The following is a 23798-nucleotide window of genomic DNA, read 5'->3' on the forward strand; positions in this document are numbered from 1 at the left end:
GTAATGAAAAGGCAGACTCACTAGCAAAAACTGCCACTGCTCTACCTGTTGTACAGGTTCAAATACATAGAAGTTTTTCACAGATTAAGGAACAAATAAAGAAAAAAATACTCCTAACTATCAAAAGTCGCCACAGAGGCAAAGTATATCTCAAAATCTTACTGAAGCGACCATACGAGTCATAAATACTCGTGCTCCTCCCAAGTAAAACAGAAACAAGCAACACTTAGTGGGCCAGCCAGAGGCTTAGGGCCCGCGCAGGAATATCTCTGCAAAAAAAAAAAAGAAACAAAAAACTGCATTAGATGCACATTCCATAGCGACTACAATGATTAGAAAAGCCGTTGAAGAATGGGACTCACTAGTGAGCATTCTGCACCTACATCCCCCACCAAGATAATGTTATTAAAACAAGACTAAAACCAGCGCACTAAAACAGAATCGAAAAAGAAACAGGGAAAAAGGAGGAAACCCCACCTCCATATAAAACTTGACCAAAATATCAGAGTAACAAGGTTATTGTGAATAACCGAACTCAATTACGGGCTCACCATAGCCCGTGCTACATGGACACTTCGTTCTGAGTAGCTAAATCTAAAAAACAACAACATGCTCAGGAAAGGGGCGAGGCTACGTGGTGAGAGAGAGTGGGGCTAGGGTTGGTGGTGGGTAGTGGGGGTTGGGGGATGTTTGTGAGGGGGAGGGGTTGGTGGTGCTTGAGTTGTTGGGCGTGGTGGAGAGGGTATGGGGAGGAAGGGTATGTTTGGGGGGGGGGGGGGTTTCGGCCCGCTGCTACAGGCAGTTTCTCGTCGTTACTGACATGAACAATGTCCGCTCCAGCCACACCTGTCCTCCAACGCTCCAGCTCCGCCTGTCCTCCAACGCTCCAGCTCCGCCTGTCCTCCAACGCTGCAGCAACTCGTGACACAGGGCATTACCTGATACCAGTAACTATTATCACAGTCATGTTTGACAAGTTTATTATCGTAAACAGCGGGAGAAATTAAACGGGAAAATACGCACTGAAATCACAGTAGCGTGATTTATCTGAGAAAATCTTTGGAATAGGATGAAGGGATCGAACCAGCATCCTGGGTCACCCGAGACACGCACCTTGTCAATAGAAACAGAAAATAGTTGCCGAGTATACCTTAGTCTTGGGCGAGGCTAAGGACTGAAGTATACTTGCTGGTTGGTCAGACAGCTGTTGTGGTGGCCACAATAATCCTCCGGAAGTTGATAAGTCCAACACCAAACTTGCTGGTTAGTGAATGCCCAGTTACCATTTGTAACTGATAATCTATATATACAATTTTCGTCTATAATACAATTTTTCTGTTTAGTAAGGGAAGACGTCTTGATGGTCCCCATATAGGACGCCTCTAGAGCTCTCGTACGGTGTTTAGTATGTGTTATCATAGATTCAGTTGCTCGGGAGTAAACCTCCCCCCCCCCCGTGCAGCACGGGCTATGGTGAGCCCGTAGGTGGATTTATTGTTTAGTAAGTCGGCAGCCTTCAGGGACCGTCAAGACGTCTTCACTAAGCTGTCTGGGGTGAAGGACAAAGCAAATTTTGAGGGGAATAACAGCCACTTTCTATACTTTAGAGGAGTAAGCAGTCAGACAGTAATACTTACTACACCGGGGAAATGTTTAGTGTTATCTTCGACCAGATGGCAGAAGGTACCAGGAGCTGTGTAACTTTTAATTACACACGGATTGTAGTGGATATTCTCGCACTACCCAAAGTTTGCTAGTGTAGTAAACTACGTCTGGGATGCTCTCAGACGTAGGTTCGAATCCTCGTCACGGCCCTTGAGGATCTGTTCACAGTAAACTTCCATTTCACATATAATCAACATCCTGCGAGATGGGGATGTTAAGTGAGGATATTTACCTAGGGGCCAATAACACACTAGTGGCTTCGACAAGAACAGGAAGCTGGCGGCTTGTCTAAGGTCCTCCCGTTTGCTCTGATCTTTTCCAGTTGGATTTTAAAATTTAACAGGTTTGGCATTTACGACTTCGGCGGGTAGGATAGGGTTAGCAGCGGGTAGGTTCCATGGGCAACCCGCTCTCGCACCTGCTTACAGTTAATATTTGGTATATGAATAAGTGCATATGTGACATACTAATTTATTGTGAGTATTTGAGTTTACCTTGAATTGCTGAATAGAAAACACCGACCTAACCTAACCTTCTTAGTATGTTAAGATATTACAATTAGTACTGAACCTTTACCTATATTGATATTACAGTTTTATAAAAATAATAAAACAAAACTAAAATATTTAAATAAATTGTAAAGTAACTCAGGATATTGTCAAATTTTGTATAAAATCTCTATTGTTTAATAAAACTGAGAGGAAAAGTTAGTGCCTTGAAAAAAAATTATGGCTTGGAATATGTCACATATGTACTTATTTATAGTGTAGTGAAATAGTGACTATAAGCAATAAGTCTTAAATGTGCTGTCTTGTGCGAGAGCGGGTTGCCATGGGTTAATAACCCTGTGGGTGAAAAAGCATCTCCTGTTTTCAGTCCTACACTGTGGCTTGTTGAGCTGGAAACCGTTGTTCCTTGGTTGTGTTACATCTGATCTTTCGAAGAAGTTGTCTGGATTTACATCTTCCAAACTGTTCAGTATTTTAAAGATTATCGATGAGATCAGCCGTGTCATGTCTGGTTTGTAGTGTTAGCCCTGTGGCCCTCAACCGTTCCTGGTACGAGAGTTGACTTAGTTCTGATATGAGTCTTGTTGCCCGCTGTTATACTTTCACCAAAGCAGCTATGAATTTCTGAAGATGAGTAGTACTGGTGGTAGTGGACACAGTTGGACAGGTGCGCGCCACAGTCCGTCAATAGTGTATGAGCAGGTGTTCCCTGTCTACTGGTCTCCACGGCTCCTGAAGTGAGACCCGTGGGCGTGTTTGTGCGCGACACCTCTGTATTTATTCTCAGAATGTTTGGTAATATGTTTATTGTTTGTGATGTGTTTATATGTATGTATTAACACGATGTACTGAACGGGGTGAGAACAGCTTGAGCTACCTCATCCCTTTGTGTGTATTTTTAAATTGAAATAAACTTATTTCAATTTTAATTTCTGTAATTACTATTTGTGTCTGCAGAATGGAGCTATTAGCTCTTGGACCCCGCCTTTCTAAGCAATCTATTTTTTCTCTATTATATCTACTACACACATTTCTCTCTAAACAAACACACACACACACACACACACACACACACACACACACACACACACACACACACACACACACACACACACACACACACACACACACATATATCCCCAGGAAGCAGCCCTTAGCAGCTGTCTAACTCCCAGGTACCTATTTACTGCTAGATGAACAGGGGGCACCAGGGTGAAGAAACTCTGCCCATTTCTTTCTACCTCTGCTGGGGATCGAACCCGGGGCCCTTACGACTACGACCCCAGAGCGCTGTCCACTCAGCCACGAGGTCTCCCCCTCCCCCTTTGCGTGTGCGTTTCCACCAGAGGAGACGTGGAAACAGCGCAGAAATTACCCACTTGTAAACTTGACCTCAATACAATCTTCATTACTGAAGACTGCTCTGGCAGTCTCTTCATTACTGCTCTGGCTCTATGGTCCCGCCTCTCAACTGTCAATCAACCGGTGTACAAATTTCTGAGCCTACTGGGCTCAGGAATTATCTACATATTACGTCATATCTACATTTGAAACTGTGTATGGAGTCAGCCTCCACCACATCACTGCCTAATGCATTCCACCTGTTAACTACTGACACTGAAAAAGTTATTTCTAACGACCCTGTGGCTCATTTGGGTACTCAGTTTCCACCTGTGTTCCCTTCTTCGTGTACCACCCGTGTTAAACAGTTTACCCTTGTCAACCAGTTATTATTATATTTTTTAAGCTTGTCAATTCCTCTGAGAATTTTATAGGTGGTGATCATGTCTCCCCTTACTCTTCTGTCTTCCTGTGTCCTGAGGTGTATTTCACGCAGCCTTTCCTCGTAACTCATGCCTCTTATCTCTGGGACCAGTCTAGTGGCATACCTCTGAACTTTTTCCAGCTTCGTCTTGTGCTTGACAAGGTACGGGCTCCATGCTGGGGCCGCATACTCCAGGATTGGTCTTACATATGCGCTATACACGGTTGTGAATGATTCCTTACACAGGTTCCTGAAGGCAGGTCTGATGTTAGCCAGCCTCGCATATGCCACAGATGTAATTCTCTTTATGTGGGCTTCAGTTAGTTTAGTTTAGTTCAATTATTATGCACCCCATACCCATCTTGTGGGCGGTAGTGGAAAGGGTTACAGAGGCACATAATGGGCTCAGGGACTGAACCCCACAATTCATTTAGCTAAGCAAGTTACAATCTTGATGAGCTAGTTACAAAATTCAATATAAGTCATCACATCAACAATGGGTTCGAGATCGACCTCAAGTACAGGTTCTAAATTAAGCAACTGACATATGTGGAGAGCTAGTGTCAAAATTGATGTTTGTCCTGCACACCGCCCCCCATCCAGTGGGCAGCGGTGGATAGGTTACAATCACTCAGTTACTACCTACAGTTAGCAAACTGGGGATATTTGGCTAAAATTTCTGGTAGCAGATCATTTTGAATGAAATATTGACACATCGCTGGAACATTGGTTATAGAATTGTCTCTAAAGGCTTCATCAGCAGACACGTTTGTGATGATATCAACTCCTAGATCTTTCTCTGTCCATCCGTTTCATGAAGTACTTCATCTCATATTCGGTATCCTGTGTCTGGCCTCCTGTTTCCACCGCCTAGTTTCATTACCTTGCATTTACTCGGGTTGAACTTTAGTAGCCCATTGTCAGATCATTCATTCAGTCTGTCTAGGTCATCTTGTAACCCTTCTACTATCTTCCTCTGTTTTAATCCTCATAATTTTTGCATCATCAGCAAACAATGAGAGGAACGATTCTATACCCTCTGGGAGATCTTTCACATATATCAGAAACAGTATAGGTCCAAGGACTGAACCCTGTGGGACTCCACTGGTGACGTCTCGCCAATCTGAAACCTCACCCCTCACAGTGACTCGTTGTCTTCTGTTGCTTAGGTACTCCCTTATCCAATGGAGTGCCTTCCCTTTCACTCCTGCCTGCATCTCCAGCTTTTTCACTAGCCTCTTGTGTGGTACTGTGTCAAAGGCTTTCTGGCAATCCAAAAATATGCAGTCTGCCCACCCCTCTCTTGCCTGATTTTTGTTTCCAGGTCATAGAATTGAATTAACCCTGTGAGGCAGGACCTGCCATCCCTGAACCCATGTTGATGCTGTGTTACAAAGTTCCTTCGCTCCAGATGCTCCACTAGCTTTCTTCGCACAATCTTCTCCATCATCTTGCATGGTATGCAGGTTAGGGACACTGGCCTGTAATTCAGTGCCTCCTGTCTATCCCTTTCTTTTATATCGGGACTACTGTCGGTGTTGTGGCTTATGGTGTGTGTTTGTCGGTGTTGTTGTTGTGGCTTATGGTGTGTGTTTGTCGGTGTTGTTGTTGTGGCTTATGGTGTTTGTCGGTGTTGTTGTTGTGGCTTATGGTGTTTGTCGGTGTTGTTGTTGTGGCTTATGGTGTGTGTTTGTCGGTGTTGTTGTTGTGGCTTATGGTGTGTGTTTGTCGGTGTTGTTGTTGTGGCTTATGGTGTGTGTTTGTCGGTGTTGTTGTTGTTGTGGCTTATGGTGTGTGTTTGTCGGTGTTGTTGTTGTGGCTTATGGTGTGTGTTTGTCGGTGTTGTTGTTGTGGCTTATGGTGTGTGTTTGTCGGTGTTGTTGTTGTGGCTTATGGTGTGTGTTTGTCGGTGTTGTTGTTGTGGCTTATGGTGTGTGTTTGTCGGTGGTGTTGTTGTTGTGGCTTATGGTGTGTGTTTGTCGGTGGTGTTGTTGTTGTGGCTTATGGTGTGTGTTTGTCGGTGTTGTGGCTTATGGTGTGTGTTTGTCGGTGTTGTTGTTGTTGTGACTTATGGTGTGTGTTTGTCGGTGTTGTGGCTTATGGTGTGTATTTGTCGGTGTTGTTGTTGTTGTGGCTTATGGTGTGTGTTTGTCGGTGTTGTGGCTTATGGTGTGTATTTGTCGGTGTTGTTGTTGTTGTGGCTTATGGTGTGTGTTTGTCGGTGTTGTTGTTGTGGCTTATGGTGTGTGTTTGTCGGTGTTGTTGTTGTGGCTTATGGTGTGTGTTTGTCGGTGGTGTTGTTGTTGTGGCTTATGGTGTGTATTTGTCGGTGTTGTTGTTGTGGCTTATGGTGTGTATTTGTCGGTGTTGTTGTTGTGGCTTATGGTGTGTATTTGTCGGTGTTGTTGTTGTTGTGGCTTATGGTGTGTGTTTGTCGGTGTTGTTGTTGTTGTGGCTTATGGTGTGTATTTGTCGGTGTTGTTGTTGTTGTGGCTTATGGTGTGTGTTTGTCGGTGTTGTTGTTGTTGTGGCTTATGGTGTGTATTTGTCGGTGTTGTTGTTGTTGTGGCTTATGGTGTGTGTTTGTCGGTGGTGTTGTTGTTGTGGCTTATGGTGTGTGTTTGTCGGTGGTGTTGTTGTTGTGGCTTATGGTGTGTATTTGTCGGTGTTGTTGTTGTGGCTTATGGTGTGTATTTGTCGGTGTTGTTGTTGTGGCTTATGGTGTGTATTTGTCGGTGTTGTTGTTGTGGCTTATGGTGTGTATTTGTCGGTGTTGTTGTTGTTGTGGCTTATGGTGTGTGTTTGTCGGTGGTGTTGTTGTTGTGGTTATGGTGTGTATTTGTCGGTGTTGTTGTTGTGGCTTATGGTGTGTATTTGTCGGTGTTGTTGTTGTGGCTTATGGTGTGTATTTGTCGGTGTTGTTGTTGTGGCTTATGGTGTGTATTTGTCGGTGTTGTTGTTGTGGCTTATGGTGTGTATTTGTCGGTGTGTGTGTGTGTGTGTGTGTGTGTGTGTGTGTGTGTGTGTGTGTGTGTGTGTGTGCATGTGTACATGTGTACATGTGTGTGTGTGCATGTGTACATGTGTGTGTGTGTGTGCATGTGTACATGTGTACATGTGTGTGTGTGTGCATGTGTACATGTGTGTGTGCATGTGTGCATGTGTACATGTGTGTGTGTGTGTGTGTGTGTGCATGTGTACATGTGTACATGTGTGTGTGTGTGTGCATGTGTACATGTGTACATGTGTGTGTGTGTGTATAGTGGGGACACGGGTATGAGCTCCGGTTCACCAGCACTGGTTCCCTACCCTCTTCCTCTCACTGCTCTACATCACACACTCCACCACCACCTTAATATCGCACCTCTATTATAATGACTATAAAGTGAACATTAATCATTCATATATCACTACAGCTATACAGTTACTGTAATATTAATAACATAAAAATGTAACTTTGAAATTACTGAAATATTCTTAACTATGGTGAGCGTATATCCACTTGTCATCAATTATCACCATGACTGCAGGTGTTGGGCGCGTCGTCAATGGTTCCCATGGTCCAAGTTTACCTGAATTTACCTGACGGCCACTCTCTCTTCCTGGTGTGTGTGCTCTGGTGTGCATGGGGGGGGGGGAGACGATAAAAACACCGACAAATACACGCCATAAGCCACAACGCCGACAAATACACACCATAAGCCACAACAACAACGCCGACAAATACACACGCCACAGTCACCACCATCATCCAAATTTGCCCACAAAAACAAATTAACATAAAAGTAGGCCAAGAAAAAGTGAGATAAATGACCTCTGCAATAATGAGGTCATGAAGAATGTGTGTACCACCACCACCAGCACTACCAGCAGCAGCAGGAGGAGGAGCAGCAGCAAACAGCAGCAGCAGCAAACAGCAGCAGCAGGAGGAGGAGCAGCAGCAACACTACACTAACACCACCACCAACAGTATCAGTAACACACACACACACAACCACCTTGCCTTTTAAAGCACACACACTGCGTATGACGCATTACCCGTGCACACAATGGGTGGGCCGCCCTCCACTTGCCTGACCTCCTATATTGTTGATTATGACACATGCACGCAAGCACATGCGCACACACACACACAAGCACACGCCCGCATCTACCTACATACACCCCCACACTCCTCTAACTCCACTTTCCTCACTATCCGTCCCACTATTCCCATATGTGTTTTATATCTTGTGCCTTCCGGTAGTAGAGTGGAGTTCGTTCTCAACTCACAATCTGAAATTCTGGGTTCGAATTCCGGGCGGAACAGAAATGGTCGGGCGCGTTACCCATCACCTAATACCCCACTTCACCTAGCAGAAAGTCACCTTGTGGGGTTATATCCTGGGGAGGGTCAGTAGTTCGGCAGTAGTCGAGGGGGGGGGAACGCTATATATAACACTAACATATACTGTATAAAAAAAAAACTCCGCAGGGAGGAATACTAAGCCCCTTCCTCTTCAACTGTCTCATGGAACAATTCATGATACCTGGTTGATGGGGTTCTGGGAGTTCTTCTACTCCCCAAGCCCGGCCCGAGGCCAGGCTTGACTTGTGAGAGTTTGGTCCACCAGGCTGTTGCTTGGAGCGGCCCGCAGGCCCACATACCCACCACAGCCCGGTTGGTCCGGCACTCCTTGGAGGAATAAATCTAGTTTCCTCTTGAAAATGTCCACGGTTGTTCCGGCAATATTTCTTATGCTTGCTGGGAGGACGTTGAACAACCGCGGACCTCTGATGTTTATACAGTGTTCTCTGATTGTGTCTATGGCACCTCTGCTCTTCACTGGTTATATTCTGCATTTTCTTCCAAGAAGCTCAAGCTCAAGTTACCAAAAGCCAAACTTCTTAACTATGCAGACGACTTTGTGGTCATCATCAATGGCAAAGGCGCCAGGAACCATGCACAAAAATGCCTAGATATTATCAGCAGGGAGGCGGAACAAATAGCAGTGAAAATAAACGGCAATAAAACCAAAGTAATGGCCGTTAAAATGATAACTCAAGACATCAGACACGCAATACAAGGACAAGAAATTAAGTGGGTTACCTCTTTTCTATACCTAGGAGTCATAATAGACAACCAGTTGAAATTTACTCAAGAAATTGAATATCTTGGGCAACGTTGTAAAAGCCAGAAACTCAGCTTTGCACTCCCTGACAAGTCTTAGAGAGGGTGCATCTCTACCAGTACTCAAAATGTACTACGTTCAAGCAGTTGGGGTCACAACAATAATCTTATTTATACAAGAGTACATTCATATGATACACAATGGATAATTCATACCTAAGATAAGTACAAATCTTAAAGCCACTAATTAAAAGTATACTGTTGGAGTGTGTGTAGTGTGAGGGATAGGTCGCCACGGCGGGATAGCTCGAGGCCGTGCTTATAATTCGCCGCGGCGGCCGGGATAACTTGTCACGACGGAATAGATCACTAGGGCTGGATAGTTCGTCGTTGCACAAGTGGGGGCTATAGTGAAAAAAAATAATCAAGTAAACCTTTGACGTCGAGTAAAAGAAGGTAGTTATCCAACTGCATAAATCACCTGGATTATTGATTCCAAGAATCTTAAGAAAGACCGCTAATTTGGAGAAAGTTCAACACCGGGGCAACAAAAATCATTCCAGAATGAAGGCAACTTTCATACCAGGAACGATTGAGAGCCACAAGACTAACAACACTGTAAACCAGACATGACAGGGCTAACCTCATCGAAACTTAAAATATCGAACAATTTTAAGGATATTGATCCAGAACACTTATTCAAATGGTCAGATGTAACACAAACAAGGAGAAAACGGTTTCAAGCTCAACAAACCACAATGTTGGACTGAAAATTTATATTTCTTCGACAAGCCACTGGCTTCCTGTCCTCGTCAAGGCCATTAGGGAGATTGGGCCACCCCAGGTAAATCCAGGTAAATATAAAGGATAGCTCGCCACGTGTGGACGGGAGGATACCTCGCCGCCTGAGAAATAATTAAGAGCAAGAAAGCCGCCAAAAAGAAAGCCAAAAGAACAAATTATGCGATATTTTGACATTATAAAATGGCGGATCTGAGTCCCACTTCACACAGGAGTAAATAGACCGTAATAAAAACGCCATTCGCCACCTGAGTACCACCTAGCAGCACCTCGTGCGCGCGCACCAGCAAGTTGGCCAGCATAAATACAGATGTAAAAGATATACTTAAGAATGTTAAGACAAGTGTTCTTGTGCTGGTGTTCAAGAGTTAGGCAGACCCCCAGCAGCGTTCCGTGGCCGTCTCTTATGTGTGTTGCAACCTTCAGATCAGTTCTGGTAAAACATTCCTGTGTTTTTTTGGTTGTGTGCATGCATGCGTTTCTGTCTTGTGCGTATCATCATGATAATACCTAACAGTGCAGAGTTACAAACCCAATAAGATTTCAACTAAGGTTCAACAGACCACTTATTAAACACATGGCGCATAATCTTACTGAATCTAAGATACGAGTCATAAACATTCATACTTCGCCCAAGAAAAACAGAAACAAGAAATAAATAACACTTAGTGGGCCAGCCAGAGGCTTTCGGCCCGCGAAAAAAAATCACGCGGGATCACACGTATGTGAGATGGTATCAGTGAGTGAGTGACGTGGTTGTGGAGAGGAGGGCGACGACTCCGTCACTCAACCTTCACCATCTGGATATGCTTGGGAGTGACGAGGCGTCACTCAGGCCTCGGGTGCTGTCAACACCGGGTGGTGGTGGTGCGACTGTCAACACCGGGTGGTGGTGCGACTGTCAACACCGGGTGGTGGTGGTGGTGCGACTGTCAACACCGGGTGGTGGTGGTGGTGCGACTGTCAACACCGGGTGGTGGTGCGACTGTCAACACCGGGTGGTGGTGCGACTGTCAACACCGGGTGGTGGTGCGACTGTCAACACCGGGTGGTGGTGCGACTGTCAACACCGGGTGGTGGTGGTGGTGCGACTGTCAACACCGGGTGGTGGTGGTGGTGCGACTGTCAACACCGGGTGGTGGTGGTGGTGCGACTGTCAACACCGGGTGGTGGTGGTGGTGCGACTGTCAACACCGGGTGGTGGTGGTGGTGCGACTGTCAACACCGGGTGGTGGTGGTGGTGCGACTGTCAACACTGGGTGGTGGTGCGACTGTCAACACCGGGTGGTGGTGCGACTGTTAACACCGGGTGGTGGTGGTGGTGCGACTGTCAACACCGGGTGGTGGTGCGACTGTCAACACCGGGTGGTGGTGCGACTGTCAACACCGGGTGGTGGTGCGACTGTCAACACCGGGTGGTGGTGCGACTGTCAACACCGGGTGGTGGTGCGACTGTCAACACCGGGTGGTGGTGGTGGTGCGACTGTCAACACCGGGTGGTGGTGGTGGTGCGACTGTCAACACCGGGTGGTGGTGGTGGTGCTACTGTCAACACCGGGTGGTGGTGGTGGTGCGACTGTCAACACCGGGTGGTGGTGGTGGTGCGACTGTCAACACCGGGTGGTGGTGCGACTGTCAACACCGGGTGGTGGTGCGACTGTTAACACCGGGTGGTGGTGGTGGTGCGACTGTCAACACCGGGTGGTGGTGCGACTGTCAACACCGGGTGGTGGTGCGACTGTCAACACCGGGTGGTGGTGCGACTGTCAACACCGGGTGGTGGTGGTGCGGCTGTCAACACCGGGTGGTGGTGCGACTGTCAACACCGGGTGGTGGTGGTGGTGCGACTGTTAACACCGGGTGGTGGTGGTGGTGCGACTGTTAACACCGGGTGGTGGTGGTGGTGCGACTGTCAACACCGGGTGGTGGTGGTGGTGCGACTGTTAACACCGGGTGGTGGTGGTGGTGCGACTGTCAACACCGGGTGGTGGTGCGACTGTCAACACCGGGTGGTGGTGGTGCGACTGTTAACACCGGGTGGTGGTGCGACTGTTAACACCGGGTGGTGGTGGTGCGACTGTTAACACCGGGTGGTGGTGCGACTGTTAACACCGGGTGGTGGTGCGACTGTCAACACCGGGTGGTGGTGCGACTGTCAACACCGGGTGGTGGTGGTGCGACTGTCAACACCGGGTGGTGGTGCGACTGTCAACACCGGGTGGTGGTGCGACTGTTAACACCGGGTGGTGGTGGTGGTGCGACTGTTAACACCGGGTGGTGGTGCGACTGTCAACACCGGGTGGTGGTGGTGCGACTGTTAACACCGGGTGGTGGTGGTGCGGCTGTCAACACCGGGTGGTGGTGGTGCGGCTGTCAACACCGGGTGGTGGTGCGACTGTCAACACCGGGTGGTGGTGCGACTGTCAACACCGGGTGGTGGTGGTGCGACTGTTAACACCGGGTGGTGGTGGTGCGGCTGTCAACACCGGGTGGTGGTGGTGCGGCTGTCAACACCGGGTGGTGGTGGTGCGACTGTCAACACCGGGTGGTGGTGGTGCGACTGTCAACACCGGGTGGTGGTGGTGCGGCTGTCAACACCGGGTGGTGGTGGTGCGGCTGTCAACACCGGGTGGTGGTGCGACTGTCAACACCGGGTGGTGGTGGTGCGACTGTTAACACCGGGTGGTGGTGCGACTGTCAACACCGGGTGGTGGTGCGACTGTCAACACCGGGTGGTGGTGCGACTGTCAACACCGGGTGGTGGTGCGACTGTCAACACCGGGTGGTGGTGGTGGTGCGACTGTCAACACCGGGTGGTGGTGGTGCGACTGTTAACACCGGGTGGTGGTGCGACTGTCAACACCGGGTGGTGGTGGTGGTGCGACTGTTAACACCGGGTGGTGGTGCGACTGTCAACACCGGGTGGTGGTGGTGCGGCTGTCAACACCGGGTGGTGGTGGTGCGACTGTCAACACCGGGTGGTGGTGGTGCGGCTGTCAACACCGGGTGGTGGTGCGACTGTCAACACCGGGTGGTGGTGGTGCTACTGTCAACACCGGGTGGTGGTGCGACTGTCAACACCGGGTGGTGGTGGTGGTGCGACTGTTAACACCGGGTGGTGGTGCGACTGTTAACACCGGGTGGTGGTGCGACTGTCAACACCGGGTGGTGGTGGTGGTGCGACTGTTAACACCGGGTGGTGGTGCGACTGTCAACACCGGGTGGTGGTGGTGCGACTGTTAACACCGGGTGGTGGTGGTGGTGCGACTGTCAACACCGGGTGGTGGTGGTGGTGCGACTGTCAACACCGGGTGGTGGTGCGACTGTCAACACCGGGTGGTGGTGGTGGTGCGACTGTCAACACCGGGTGGTGGTGGTGCTACTGTCAACACCGGGTGGTGGTGCGACTGTCAACACCGGGTGGTGGTGGTGGTGCGACTGTTAACACCGGGTGGTGGTGCGACTGTCAACACCGGGTGGTGGTGCGACTGTCAACACCGGGTGGTGGTGGTGGTGCGACTGTCAACACCGGGTGGTGGTGCGACTGTCAACACCGGGTGGTGGTGGTGGTGCGACTGTCAACACCGGGTGGTGGTGGTGGTGCGACTGTTAACACCGGGTGGTGGTGCGACTGTCAACACCGGGTGGTGGTGCGACTGTCAACACCGGGTGGTGGTGCGACTGTCAACACCGGGTGGTGGTGGTGGTGCGACTGTCAACACCGGGTGGTGGTGCGACTGTCAACACCGGGTGGTGGTGCGACTGTCAACACCGGGTGGTGGTGCGACTGTCAACACCGGGTGGTGGTGCGACTGTCAACACCGGGTGGTGGTGCGACTGTCAACACCGGGTGGTGGTGGTGGTGCAACTGTCAACACCGGGTGGTGGTGCGACTGTCAACACCGGGTAGTAGTGGTGGTGCGACTGTCAACACCTCCTGGTGGTGCGACTGTCAACACCGGGTGGTGGTGGTGCGACTGTCAACACCGGGTGGTGGTGCGACTGTCAACACCGGGTGGTGGTGCGACTGTCAACACCGGGTGGTGGTGGTGCGACTGTCAACACCGGGTGGTGGTGGTGCGACTGTCAACACCGGGTGGTGGTGGTGCGACTGTCAACACCGGGTGGTGGTGGTGCGACTGTCAACACCGGGTGGTGGTGGTGCGACTGTCAACACCGGGTGGTGCTGGTGCGACTGTCAACACCGGGTGGTGCTGGTGCGACTGTCAACACCGGGTGGTGCTGGTGCGACTGTCAACACCGGGTGGTGGTGGTGGTGCGGCTGTCAACACCGGGTGGTGGTGGTGGTGCGACTGTCAACACCGGGTGGTGGTGGTGCGACTGTCAACACCGGGTGGTGCTGGTGCGACTGTCAACACCGGGTGGTGGTGCGACTGTCAACACCGGGTGGTGGTGCGACTGTCAACACCTGGTGGTGGTGCGACTGTCAACACCGGGTGGTGGTGCGACTGTCAACACCGGGTGGTGGTGGTGGTGCGACTGTCAACACCGGGTGGTGGTGGTGGTGCTACTGTCAACACCGGGTGGTGGGAGTGGTGCGACTGTCAACACCGGGTGGTGGTGGTGGTGCGACTGTCAACACCGGGTGGTGGTGCGACTGTCAACACCAGGTGGTGGTGCGACTGTCAACACCGGGTGGTGGTGCTACTGTCAACACCGGGTGGTGGTGGTGGTGCGACTGTCAACACCGGGTGGTGGTGCTACTGTCAACACCGGGTGGTGGGAGTGGTGCGACTGTCAACACCGGGTGGTGGGAGTGGTGCGACTGTCAACACCGGGTGGTGGTGGTGGTGCGACTGTCAACACCGGGTGGTGGTGCGACTGTCAACACCGGGTGGTGGTGCTACTGTCAACACCGGGTGGTGGTGCGACTGTCAACACCGGGTGGTGGTGCGACTGTCAACACCGGGTGGTCGGAGTGGTGCGACTGTCAACACCGGGTGGTGGGAGTGGTGCGACTGTCAACACCGGGTGGTGGTGGTGGTGCGACTGTCAACACCGGGTGGTGTTGGTGGTGCGACTGTCAACACCGGGTGGTGTTGGTGGTGCGACTGTCAACACCAGGTGGTGGTGGTGCGACTGTCAACACCGGGTGGTGGTGCTACTGTCAACACCTGGTGGTGGTGCGACTGTCAACACCGGGTGGTGGTGGTGGTGCTACTGTCAACACTGCTAATAAAGGAGACAGTTGTAATAGTCAGTCCCATAAGCCTAATTATTCGTGTGTTGCAGAGCTATAAGCTTGAGCTTGTTGCCATACCATAAGTTCCGTGTGTTGCCGCAAGTAATGGCCATTGAGAGAGATAATATTAGACATGTTTGAAATAAATGTTGAGTTATGAAGTATGTTTGCGAATAGAGATAGCAGGTGTTGGTGCGCGAGGACTACACATGTGTAATTAATGGTTGTCACTCGGTCACCACTTGCTGCCCTCCCTCGGGCTGTTGCCCTCCCTCGGGCTGTTGCCCTCCCTCGGGCTGCTGCCCTGCCTCTGGCTGCTGCCCTGCCTCTGGCTGCTGCCCTGCCTCGGGCTGCTGCCCTCTTTCGGGCTGCTGCCCTCCCTCGGGCTGCTGCCCTCCCTCGGGCTGCTGCCTGCCTCGCACTGCTGCCCTCTCCGGGCTGCTGCAGCCTCCCTCGGGTTGCTTCCTGCCTCGCACTGCTGCCTCCCTCGAGCTGCTGTCTTCCCTTGGGCTGCTGCCTCCCTCACAGTGAATGTCGCTAAAAGAGCAGGTAGTGTGTGGGGGCTACCGTAGATACTAAAGCCTAACAATGTCTTCCCTGGTTGTTGTCAGATATTTTCTATTTTTCTCCCCCTCCCCCCCCCCCCGATAGTAGCACATGGTATAAAATATAAGGACTGAGTTTAAATGCGTGCTCAGCACTCCAAAAAAATATACCACTTGTACCATCTAAAAAAATCTTACTACGGACCTTTCATGGCCGCGCCACCCCTTGATTGATTGATTGATTGATGAAGATTAAGCCACCCAAAAGGTGGCGCGGGCATGAATAGCCCGTAAGTGGTGGCCCTTTTGAGCCATTACCAGTATCAAGAGCTGATACTGGAGATCTGTGGAGGTGCGACTGCACCCTGTGTGACGGGAAATGCAGTCTCCCGTGGCCACCACTTGCATGCCATGGGTGGCTAAATCTTCATCAATCAATCACTGTCTTCCCTAGTGAGGTGGAGCAGTAGGCTTGTACGGGTACAACACAATTGTTATTTACATTAAATAGGCAAAATGTATATATAGGCAATAAGCAAAAAATAGGCGTTGTTTTTAGAAGTTATATTTTTTTTTTTTTTTTTTTTTTTTTTTTTTGAGATATATACAAGAGTTGTTACATTCTTGTACAGCCACTAGTACGCGTAGCGTTTCGGGCAAGTCCTTAATCCTATGGTCCCTGGAATACGATCCCCTGCCGCGAAGAATCGTTTTTTCATCCAAGTACACATTTTACTGTTGCGTTAAACAGAGGCTACAGTTAAGGAATTGCGCCCAGTAAATCCTCCCCGGCCAGGATACGAACCCATGACATAGCGCTCGCGGAACGCCAGGCGAGTGTCTTACCACTACACCACGGAGACTATCAAATATTTAACTATTAATTTTGTTTTCAGTTTGTGTTGCTGACGTACAAAGCCAAATTATGGTGATACCCAAATATTAAAAAGACACGTTCTGGGAAAGATCAAGATGGCTGACCGGGACCGTAGGAGTAAAAGTAGGTCGATTAGCGACGACGAATTTTTCGATTCATTCGACTTCTTGAGGGATCATGAGGGCAAAGAAGACAGCTCCTGGGACCAGAGCATGTGTCCTCACGCCGATACTGCAGGGTCCGGGGACGACATTCCAGTTATGACTTCAACACCGGAGAGCAAGAATAAACGCATCGGCGCACGGCGCACTGAGAACAGTTCGCGTGGAGAACGAAGAGACCTGACCGGCCAGGACGCCACTACTAGTAGGCTCAGCAAGAGGCCATCGGTTCTCAAGTGGTCAACGATGGCACGGGAGGTGATGCAGGGTGGCGGCTCCGACGACGATAACCGCTTCAGGAGGTCCTCCAGCAGTTCCAGCAACTCTAGCATGGAGAGGAAGATATCGTCTTCATCCATGCTGGAGGACATTGCCCAGGTACTGATTAGTGTTTAACATAATCATCTGACTATATAAGTGGAGAATAACAGTCATAAAGATAATAATAATTTATATTTGGAAAATATACATTAGAATTTGATATATTACCAGTCGATGATTCCGAGGATCAACGTCCTCGCTGCCCGGTCTCTGACCAGGCCTCCTGGTCAGTGGTCTGATCAACCAGGCTGTTCGATGCGGTTGCACCCAGCCCGACATGAGTCACAGCCTGGTTGATCCTTTAAAGGTGTATGTCAAGTTCCTTTTTAAAACTCGGCGAGAGGTCGGCTTCTCGCAGTGGAGCGAGTGAAGACTATTCGACATGGTCAAATAATCTTCATCTCTGAATGCATCTCCAATTTAGAATCAATAAGTTATTGTGGAGTAATATATCTCTGCTTAGTATCTAAATTTAAACGGCATTCCACTCCTTTTAACATAAAATAAAGTAGGTGATACTAGACACTGGACAAACAGTGATTTAAAAGGCACTTTAGTCCATAGTTGAACTTTGCACTGTATCTTGCTTCTTTTCAATTGCACAGAAGCGTATCTTGTATTTGTATGTTATCAATTAATGCAGCTTCCTCGGGTCTCCTCATAATTTTAGGGCAACCTGGCCAACTGGGACCCGGAGACCTGCGTCACACTGCTGCGTATCCCCAGTGTCTCCAACTACTCTGGTCTCAAGAAACTTATGGAAGTGGTAAGTCTGTCAGTACTCAATGCATCAAAATATGAGACGCACATTCAACTTTTTCACAGCTTAAAGCAATTTTAATTTAACCCAATCCACGCATAATAATTTATTTATTTTATTTTATTTATGCATATACAGGAAGGTACATTGGGAATGTGAGACTACATAATATGGTAATTACAGTCTTGTAAAGCCACTAGTACGCGCAGCGTTTCGGGCAGGTCCTTAATCTAAGAAAATTTTAAGTAGGTAAATACTTGCAAAATTTATAGAAAAAAAAAAGATAATAGTTACATGGAATGAAAAAAAGATGAGATAATGAAGATAATGGAAAGTGAAGGCGTTTTGGCCCACACTGGACCCTTATCAAGTCGTGACAAGGAAGAGTGGGACTTGATAAGGGGGTCCAGGATGGACCGAAATGTATAAGGGGTCCAGGATGAACAGCGACGACCTTGCTGCTTACAAGTAGGCTTGCAATCCCTGATGGTTTGTGCACAATTCCTTCCCTCAGTTTTCTTCCAGCTCCTTGTCCTATCCCTCCCAGCTCCGTGTCCTATCCCTCCCAGCTCCGTGTCCTATCCCTCCCAGCTCCGTGTCCTATCCCTCCCAGCTCCGTGTCCTATCCCTCCCAGCTCCGTGTCCTATCCCTCCCAGCTCCGTGTCCTATCCCTCCCAGCTCCGTGTCCTATCCCTCCCAGCTCCCTGTCCTATCCCTCTCAGCTCCCTGTCCTATCCCTCCCAGCTCCCTGTCCTATCCCTCCCAGCTCCCTGTCCTATCCCTCCCAGCTCCCTGTCCTATCCCTCCCAGCTCCCTGTCCTATCCCTCCCAGCTCCCTGTCCTATCCCTCCCAAGTGCTATATCTGTATAGTCATATACTGGCAAAGGGCTTGCTCTCGATAATTACGTTACATAGCTTTCGTTTTATGTCATACATGTGAGGCGAGTTATTTGTTTCACCCATATAATTGTGACGTTATCTAAAAGCTTAACTTATTTGTTTAGAGATTTATATGCCGACCTTTTAATTTCAGGCAAGTAAAGAATGGCTGGAAGACTTCTTGAATTTGGATGGTTTAGGAGTCTTGTTTGAATCCTTGGAGCGCCTGAGTGATCGACGCTTCAGCTCCATTGCAGATGCTTTGCTGCAACTTGAATGTGTACTGTGTGTCAAGGCTGTCATGAACTCCAAGACGGGGCTAGAGTACATCATCAACAGTGATAATTACACACGGAAACTTGCTAAGGGTAAGTGCTCTCTGGCAAGTTGCTGAGGGATAGGTGCTCTCTGGCAAGTTGCTGAGGGGTAGGTGCTCTCTGGCAAGTTGCTGAGGGGTAGGTGCCCTCTGGCAAGTTGCTGAGGGGTAGGTGCCCTCTGGCAAGTTGCCGAGGGGTAGGTGCTCTCTGGCAAGTTGCCGAGGGGTAGGTGCCCTCTGGCAAGTTGTCGAGGGGTAGGTGCTCTCTGGCAAGTTGCTGAGGGGTAGGTGCTCTCTGGCAAGTTGCTGAGGGGTAGGTGCCCTCTGGCAAGTTGCCGAGGGGTAGGTGCTCTCTGGCAAGTTGCTGAGGGGAAGGTGCCCTCTGGCAAGTTGCCCTCTGGCAAGTTGCCGAGGGGTAGGTGCTCTCTGGCAAGTTGCTGAGGGGAAGGTGCTCTCTGGCAAGTTGCCGAGGGGTAGGTGCTCTGTGACAAGTTGCTGAGGGGTAGGTGCTCTCTGGCAAGTTGCTGAGGGGTAGGTGCCCTCTGGCAAGTTGCCGAGGGGTAGGTGCTCTCTGGCAAGTTGCTGAGGGGAAGGTGCTCTCTGGCAAGTTGCCGAGGGGTAGGTGCTCTGTGGCAAGTTGCTGAGGGGTAGGTGCTCTCTGGCAAGTTGCTGAGGGGTAGGTGCCCTCTGGCAAGTTGCTGAGGGGTAGGTGCTCTCTGGCAAGTTGCTGAGGGGTAGGTGCCCTCTGGGAAGTTGCCGAGGGGTAGGTGCCCTCTGGGAAGTTGCCGAGGGGTAGGTGCCCTCTGGCAAGTTGCCGAGGGGTAGGTGCCCTCTGGGAAGTTGCCGAGGGGTAGGTGCCCTCTGGCAAGTTGCCGAGGGGTAGGTGCCCTCTGGCAAGTTGCCGAGGGGTAGGTGCCCTCTGGGAAGTTGCCGAGGGGTAGGTGCCCTCTGGCAAGTTGCCGAGGGGTAGGTGCCCTCTGGCAAGTTGCCGAGGGGTAGGTGCCCTCTGGCAAGTTGCCGAGGGGTAGGTGCCCTCTGGCAAGTTGCCGAGGGGTAGGTGCCCTCTGGCAAGTTGCCGAGGGGTAGGTGCCCTCTGGCAAGTTGCCGAGGGGTAGGTGCCCTCTGGCAAGTTGCCGAGGGGTAGGTGCCCTCTGGCAAGTTGCCGAGGGGTAGGTGCCCTCTGGCAAGTTGCCGAGGGGTAGGTGCCCTCTGGCAAGTTGCCGAGGGGTAGGTGCCCTCTGGCAAGTTGCCGAGGGGTAGGTGCCCTCTGGCAAGTTGCCGAGGGGTAGGTGCCCTCTGGCAAGTTGCCGAGGGGTAGGTGCCCTCTGGCAAGTTGCCGAGGGGTAGGTGCCCTCTGGCAAGTTGCCGAGGGGTAGGTGCCCTCTGGCAAGTTGCCGAGGGGTAGGTGCCCTCTGGCAAGTTGCCGAGGGGTAGGTGCCCTCTGGCAAGTTGCCGAGGGGTAGGTGCCCTCTGGCAAGTTGCCGAGGGGTAAGTGCTCTCTGGCAAGTTGCCGAGGGGTAGGTGCTCTCTGGCAAGTTGGTGGGGGTAAACACTCCCAGGCAACTTCATGTATGGTTTAGAAGTGTTTCAGCACCTGATGTTTGTTTAATATGGGTGGAAAGTTAACAAATAGATCTCCAAATTAATATCCACATATTTCTTTCCATTTCAGCTGAAATTATGAGCTTGTTATACTGTATTAACATTGGTTAATATGCAATCCTTTTTTAAGCACTGTAATGTTAAATGTTGAACATTGTACTTAACATGGATGGTTAGGAGCTTTTTCAGGAACACAAAGCTTACTAGAGTGTAATGGAACAAATTTCTGGGAAGTAAAATAGATGTGGGATCACTGGATTGTTTCAAGAATAGGTTAGACCTATATATTGAAAGAGTTTGGGCAGATGTAAATAAGAGTTCCTTCATATGGGCCAGTAAGGGCCATGTCATGAGGATCAGCAGGCCTTCTGCAGCTTTAACATTTTTATCAGTATAAATGGGGTCCTTTGACACGCCACAGGCTTCCTGTCCTCATCGAGGCCACTAGAGCGTTGGTGGCTATTCTTGTTGACTACATGTTGAAGGTTCTGGGGATCTATAACCCCACGGCCCAGTTTCCGACCAGGCCTCCTGGATTTCTCAGGCAAATTCAGGTTATGTTCTTATGTGATATCTCAAACTTGATCAATAATGGTGAAGTACTTCCACAGCGCTGGACTCCCGCAACATGCTGGTGAAGAAACAAGTGTTTGAGCTGCTGTCTGCATTGTGCGTGTATTCAGAGAAAGGCCACGCTCTGGCTCTCGACTCCCTCAATAATTATAAAGTAAGCATGTTTTGGTAGTATAAATAGTTAAAGTATAAAAAATTTAATATCATAATAGGGAAACAGAAGTTTATGAAATGTAAGGACAGCATTATGTTGATTAGTCGGATATTTTTTTCATTTTCAGTCTATATATACAAATATAATCATTGTCACAATTTGAAGAGTGTCCAGGATGGACTGAACCAGTTTCACTTTCATTTCATATTATATATATATCAGCTAGGTTATTTGTTTCACCCACATTATGACTTGTTCTCTGAATATTAATTGTCTTGTTATACTTTTTCTGTACTTTTATATAATGAAAATGAGAGGCCAGTCCAGCAGTCAGCTATAATTTGGCTTAATATACTGTATATGCTCTTTAGTGCTTTTTCACACAATTAGATAACGTAAGCAATAATTCTGATTTTAGATCTTAGCTTTTATCTTGTACTTCTCTTATTTGATTATTATATACTGTAATATAAAACCATTTTTGATGCCTACTATTAGTTTGCATTTCACCCTTGGAAACTACCTTGATGATTAATTTTTCTTTTGTCTAATTTCTGATCCTGTTACAGGTATTGAAAACCAAACGATACCGGTTTACGTTGGTTGTCCAGGAGATTCGTAATGCAGAGGTCTCGGACTACCAAACGACACTAGTAGCCTTTGTTAATTGTCTTGTACTTGGTGTCAGCCATTTGCAGGCACGTGTTGCCATTAGAAATGAGTTTATTGGTGAGTATTCTCTTGCCCATTTTGAGAACTACTGTATAAAAAGATTTTGTACCATTAACATTTCTTTGAACTTCTATATTTTTCTATAGCACAGTAGCATACGTCATTGGTTCACAGTCGAGAGCACACTTCCTTTCACCTCGTGTCTCTGTTCACCTAGCAGTAAATACCCAGTAGGTACCAAGGAGTTAGAGAATTGTTGTGGTTTGCATCCTGGGAAAGGTTGGTAGTTGGTCTCAACTCTAGAGGGGGACCATGATGAACCAAAGTACAGGCTTCCTGTCCCCGATAATTGGATATACTCTACAGAGTATGGATGTTAGTGGATATCATACTGGCTTAGTTGCCCAAGTAAATAGTCCCAGGTTTGAATCTAATGCTGTTAAAGATAGTTTCTGAAATAATCCACAGCTATATCTGCAGCAGCTTGTAAATATGTAAGTTCACAATTATCCAGACAAATGTAAGAGATATCGTTTTCCTGCCCAATTTGGTCTGGTTATGCAGACAATGAGTCACATAAGCATGGCTGAAGATATGATGTCCAAACCACACATCATAAAATGAAAAAGCAACATCATTCACCAGTCTCCGTGTAGTAGTGGTAAGACACTCGCCTGGCGTTCCGCGAGCGCTTTGTCATGAGTTCGTATCCTGGCCAGGGAGGATTTACTGGGCGCAAATCCTTAACTGTAGCCTCTGTTTAACTCAACAGTAAAATGTGTACTTGGTTGTAAAAAAGATTCTTCACGGCGGGGATCGTATTCCAGGGACCTGCCCGAAACGCTATGTGTACTAGTGGCTGTACAAGAATGTAACAACTCTTGTATATATCTTAAAAAAAAAAAAAAAAATCAGTCGCTCCTGGACCATTATCAATTCATGTAATGGTCTGGTTAGTGACTCCAGTCTTGAATTAACTAATCTCTTAATGTCTTTCCAGTCTCTTTACTGAAGATAGGGAGTAACTGGGCTTTGTTGGGAGTCTAGTTTTTGCAATTGTTTTAATATGTTTGAAGCCTTGGAAAGTCAGATGAAATGGTTAATTACAATAAATAAACAAATTGCAGTTGGATAAGTAGTCACTTTAAATGGTATGCTGCCACATTTAATATAAATGCCAAGATGTACTGGAAAATTAAAGTGCAAATGATAAACAGTGAGTCAAGTACGAGGGCAAAACTTTAATGCAACCAATGCTTAGTAAGGTCAGTGATTATTGAATTTATCTGAGGGATACTAACACTTTACAGGTTAATGGATAAGATCCCATTATTGTATGCAATAACAGATGAAATCTGAACAGTACTGAAGTAGACTGGGCAGGTACTTAAAATATAACAATAAAGTGAAATGGGTAGGTAAAGCCACTTAGAGGTATATTATACAAGTGAGGCAATGGTGTGTGGCACAGTGGGTTATGTCCTTGACTCACAGTTGAGGATCCTAGGTTCGATCCCTCAGGGAGGAACAGAAATAGTTGGCATGTTTATTGTCACTTGATATCTTTGTTCACCTAGCAGTCAAGTTAAGCAACTGTTGTAGGTAGCATCTTAGGGAAGGTCAGTAGTTCAACCTAGGAGGAACATGGCCCCAGTATAAACGTTCTGTCCCCGACAAAGGGGAACTAATAAAAATACAGTACTGTACTCTACCTATTAAGTAACCACGGTAATCTGATATTCTATTTTTTATAAGTAAAACATTGTTATATTTGTTATCATTACAGGGTCCCAGTAGTACAGTTGGGTTTGTTCTCAATTCACAATTGGGAATTCTGGATTCAAATCCTGGGTGGGACACAAATGGTTGGGTGCATTTCCTAT

General features: G+C 48.5%; 1 protein-coding gene across 3 annotated transcripts in view; it reads left to right on the plus strand.

Moving 5' to 3' along the window:
• LOC123755667 (inverted formin-2) overlaps nt 1–23798 on the plus strand; it is a 77431-nt gene that overhangs the window by 21823 nt on the left and 31810 nt on the right. For all 3 annotated transcript variants that reach the window (XM_069324242.1, XM_069324244.1, XM_069324243.1), the window contains 5 exons: nt 16495–17014; nt 17628–17723; nt 18753–18966; nt 21128–21243; nt 21813–21972. In XM_069324242.1, the coding sequence (XP_069180343.1) occupies nt 16571–17014; nt 17628–17723; nt 18753–18966; nt 21128–21243; nt 21813–21972 (1030 nt within the window). In that variant the 5' untranslated portion in view covers nt 16495–16570. The remainder of the gene's footprint in view (nt 1–16494; nt 17015–17627; nt 17724–18752; nt 18967–21127; nt 21244–21812; nt 21973–23798) is intronic.

Source organism: Procambarus clarkii, chromosome 14 (genome assembly GCF_040958095.1).
Source record: "Procambarus clarkii isolate CNS0578487 chromosome 14, FALCON_Pclarkii_2.0, whole genome shotgun sequence".
NCBI lineage: Eukaryota > Metazoa > Arthropoda > Malacostraca > Decapoda > Cambaridae > Procambarus > Procambarus clarkii.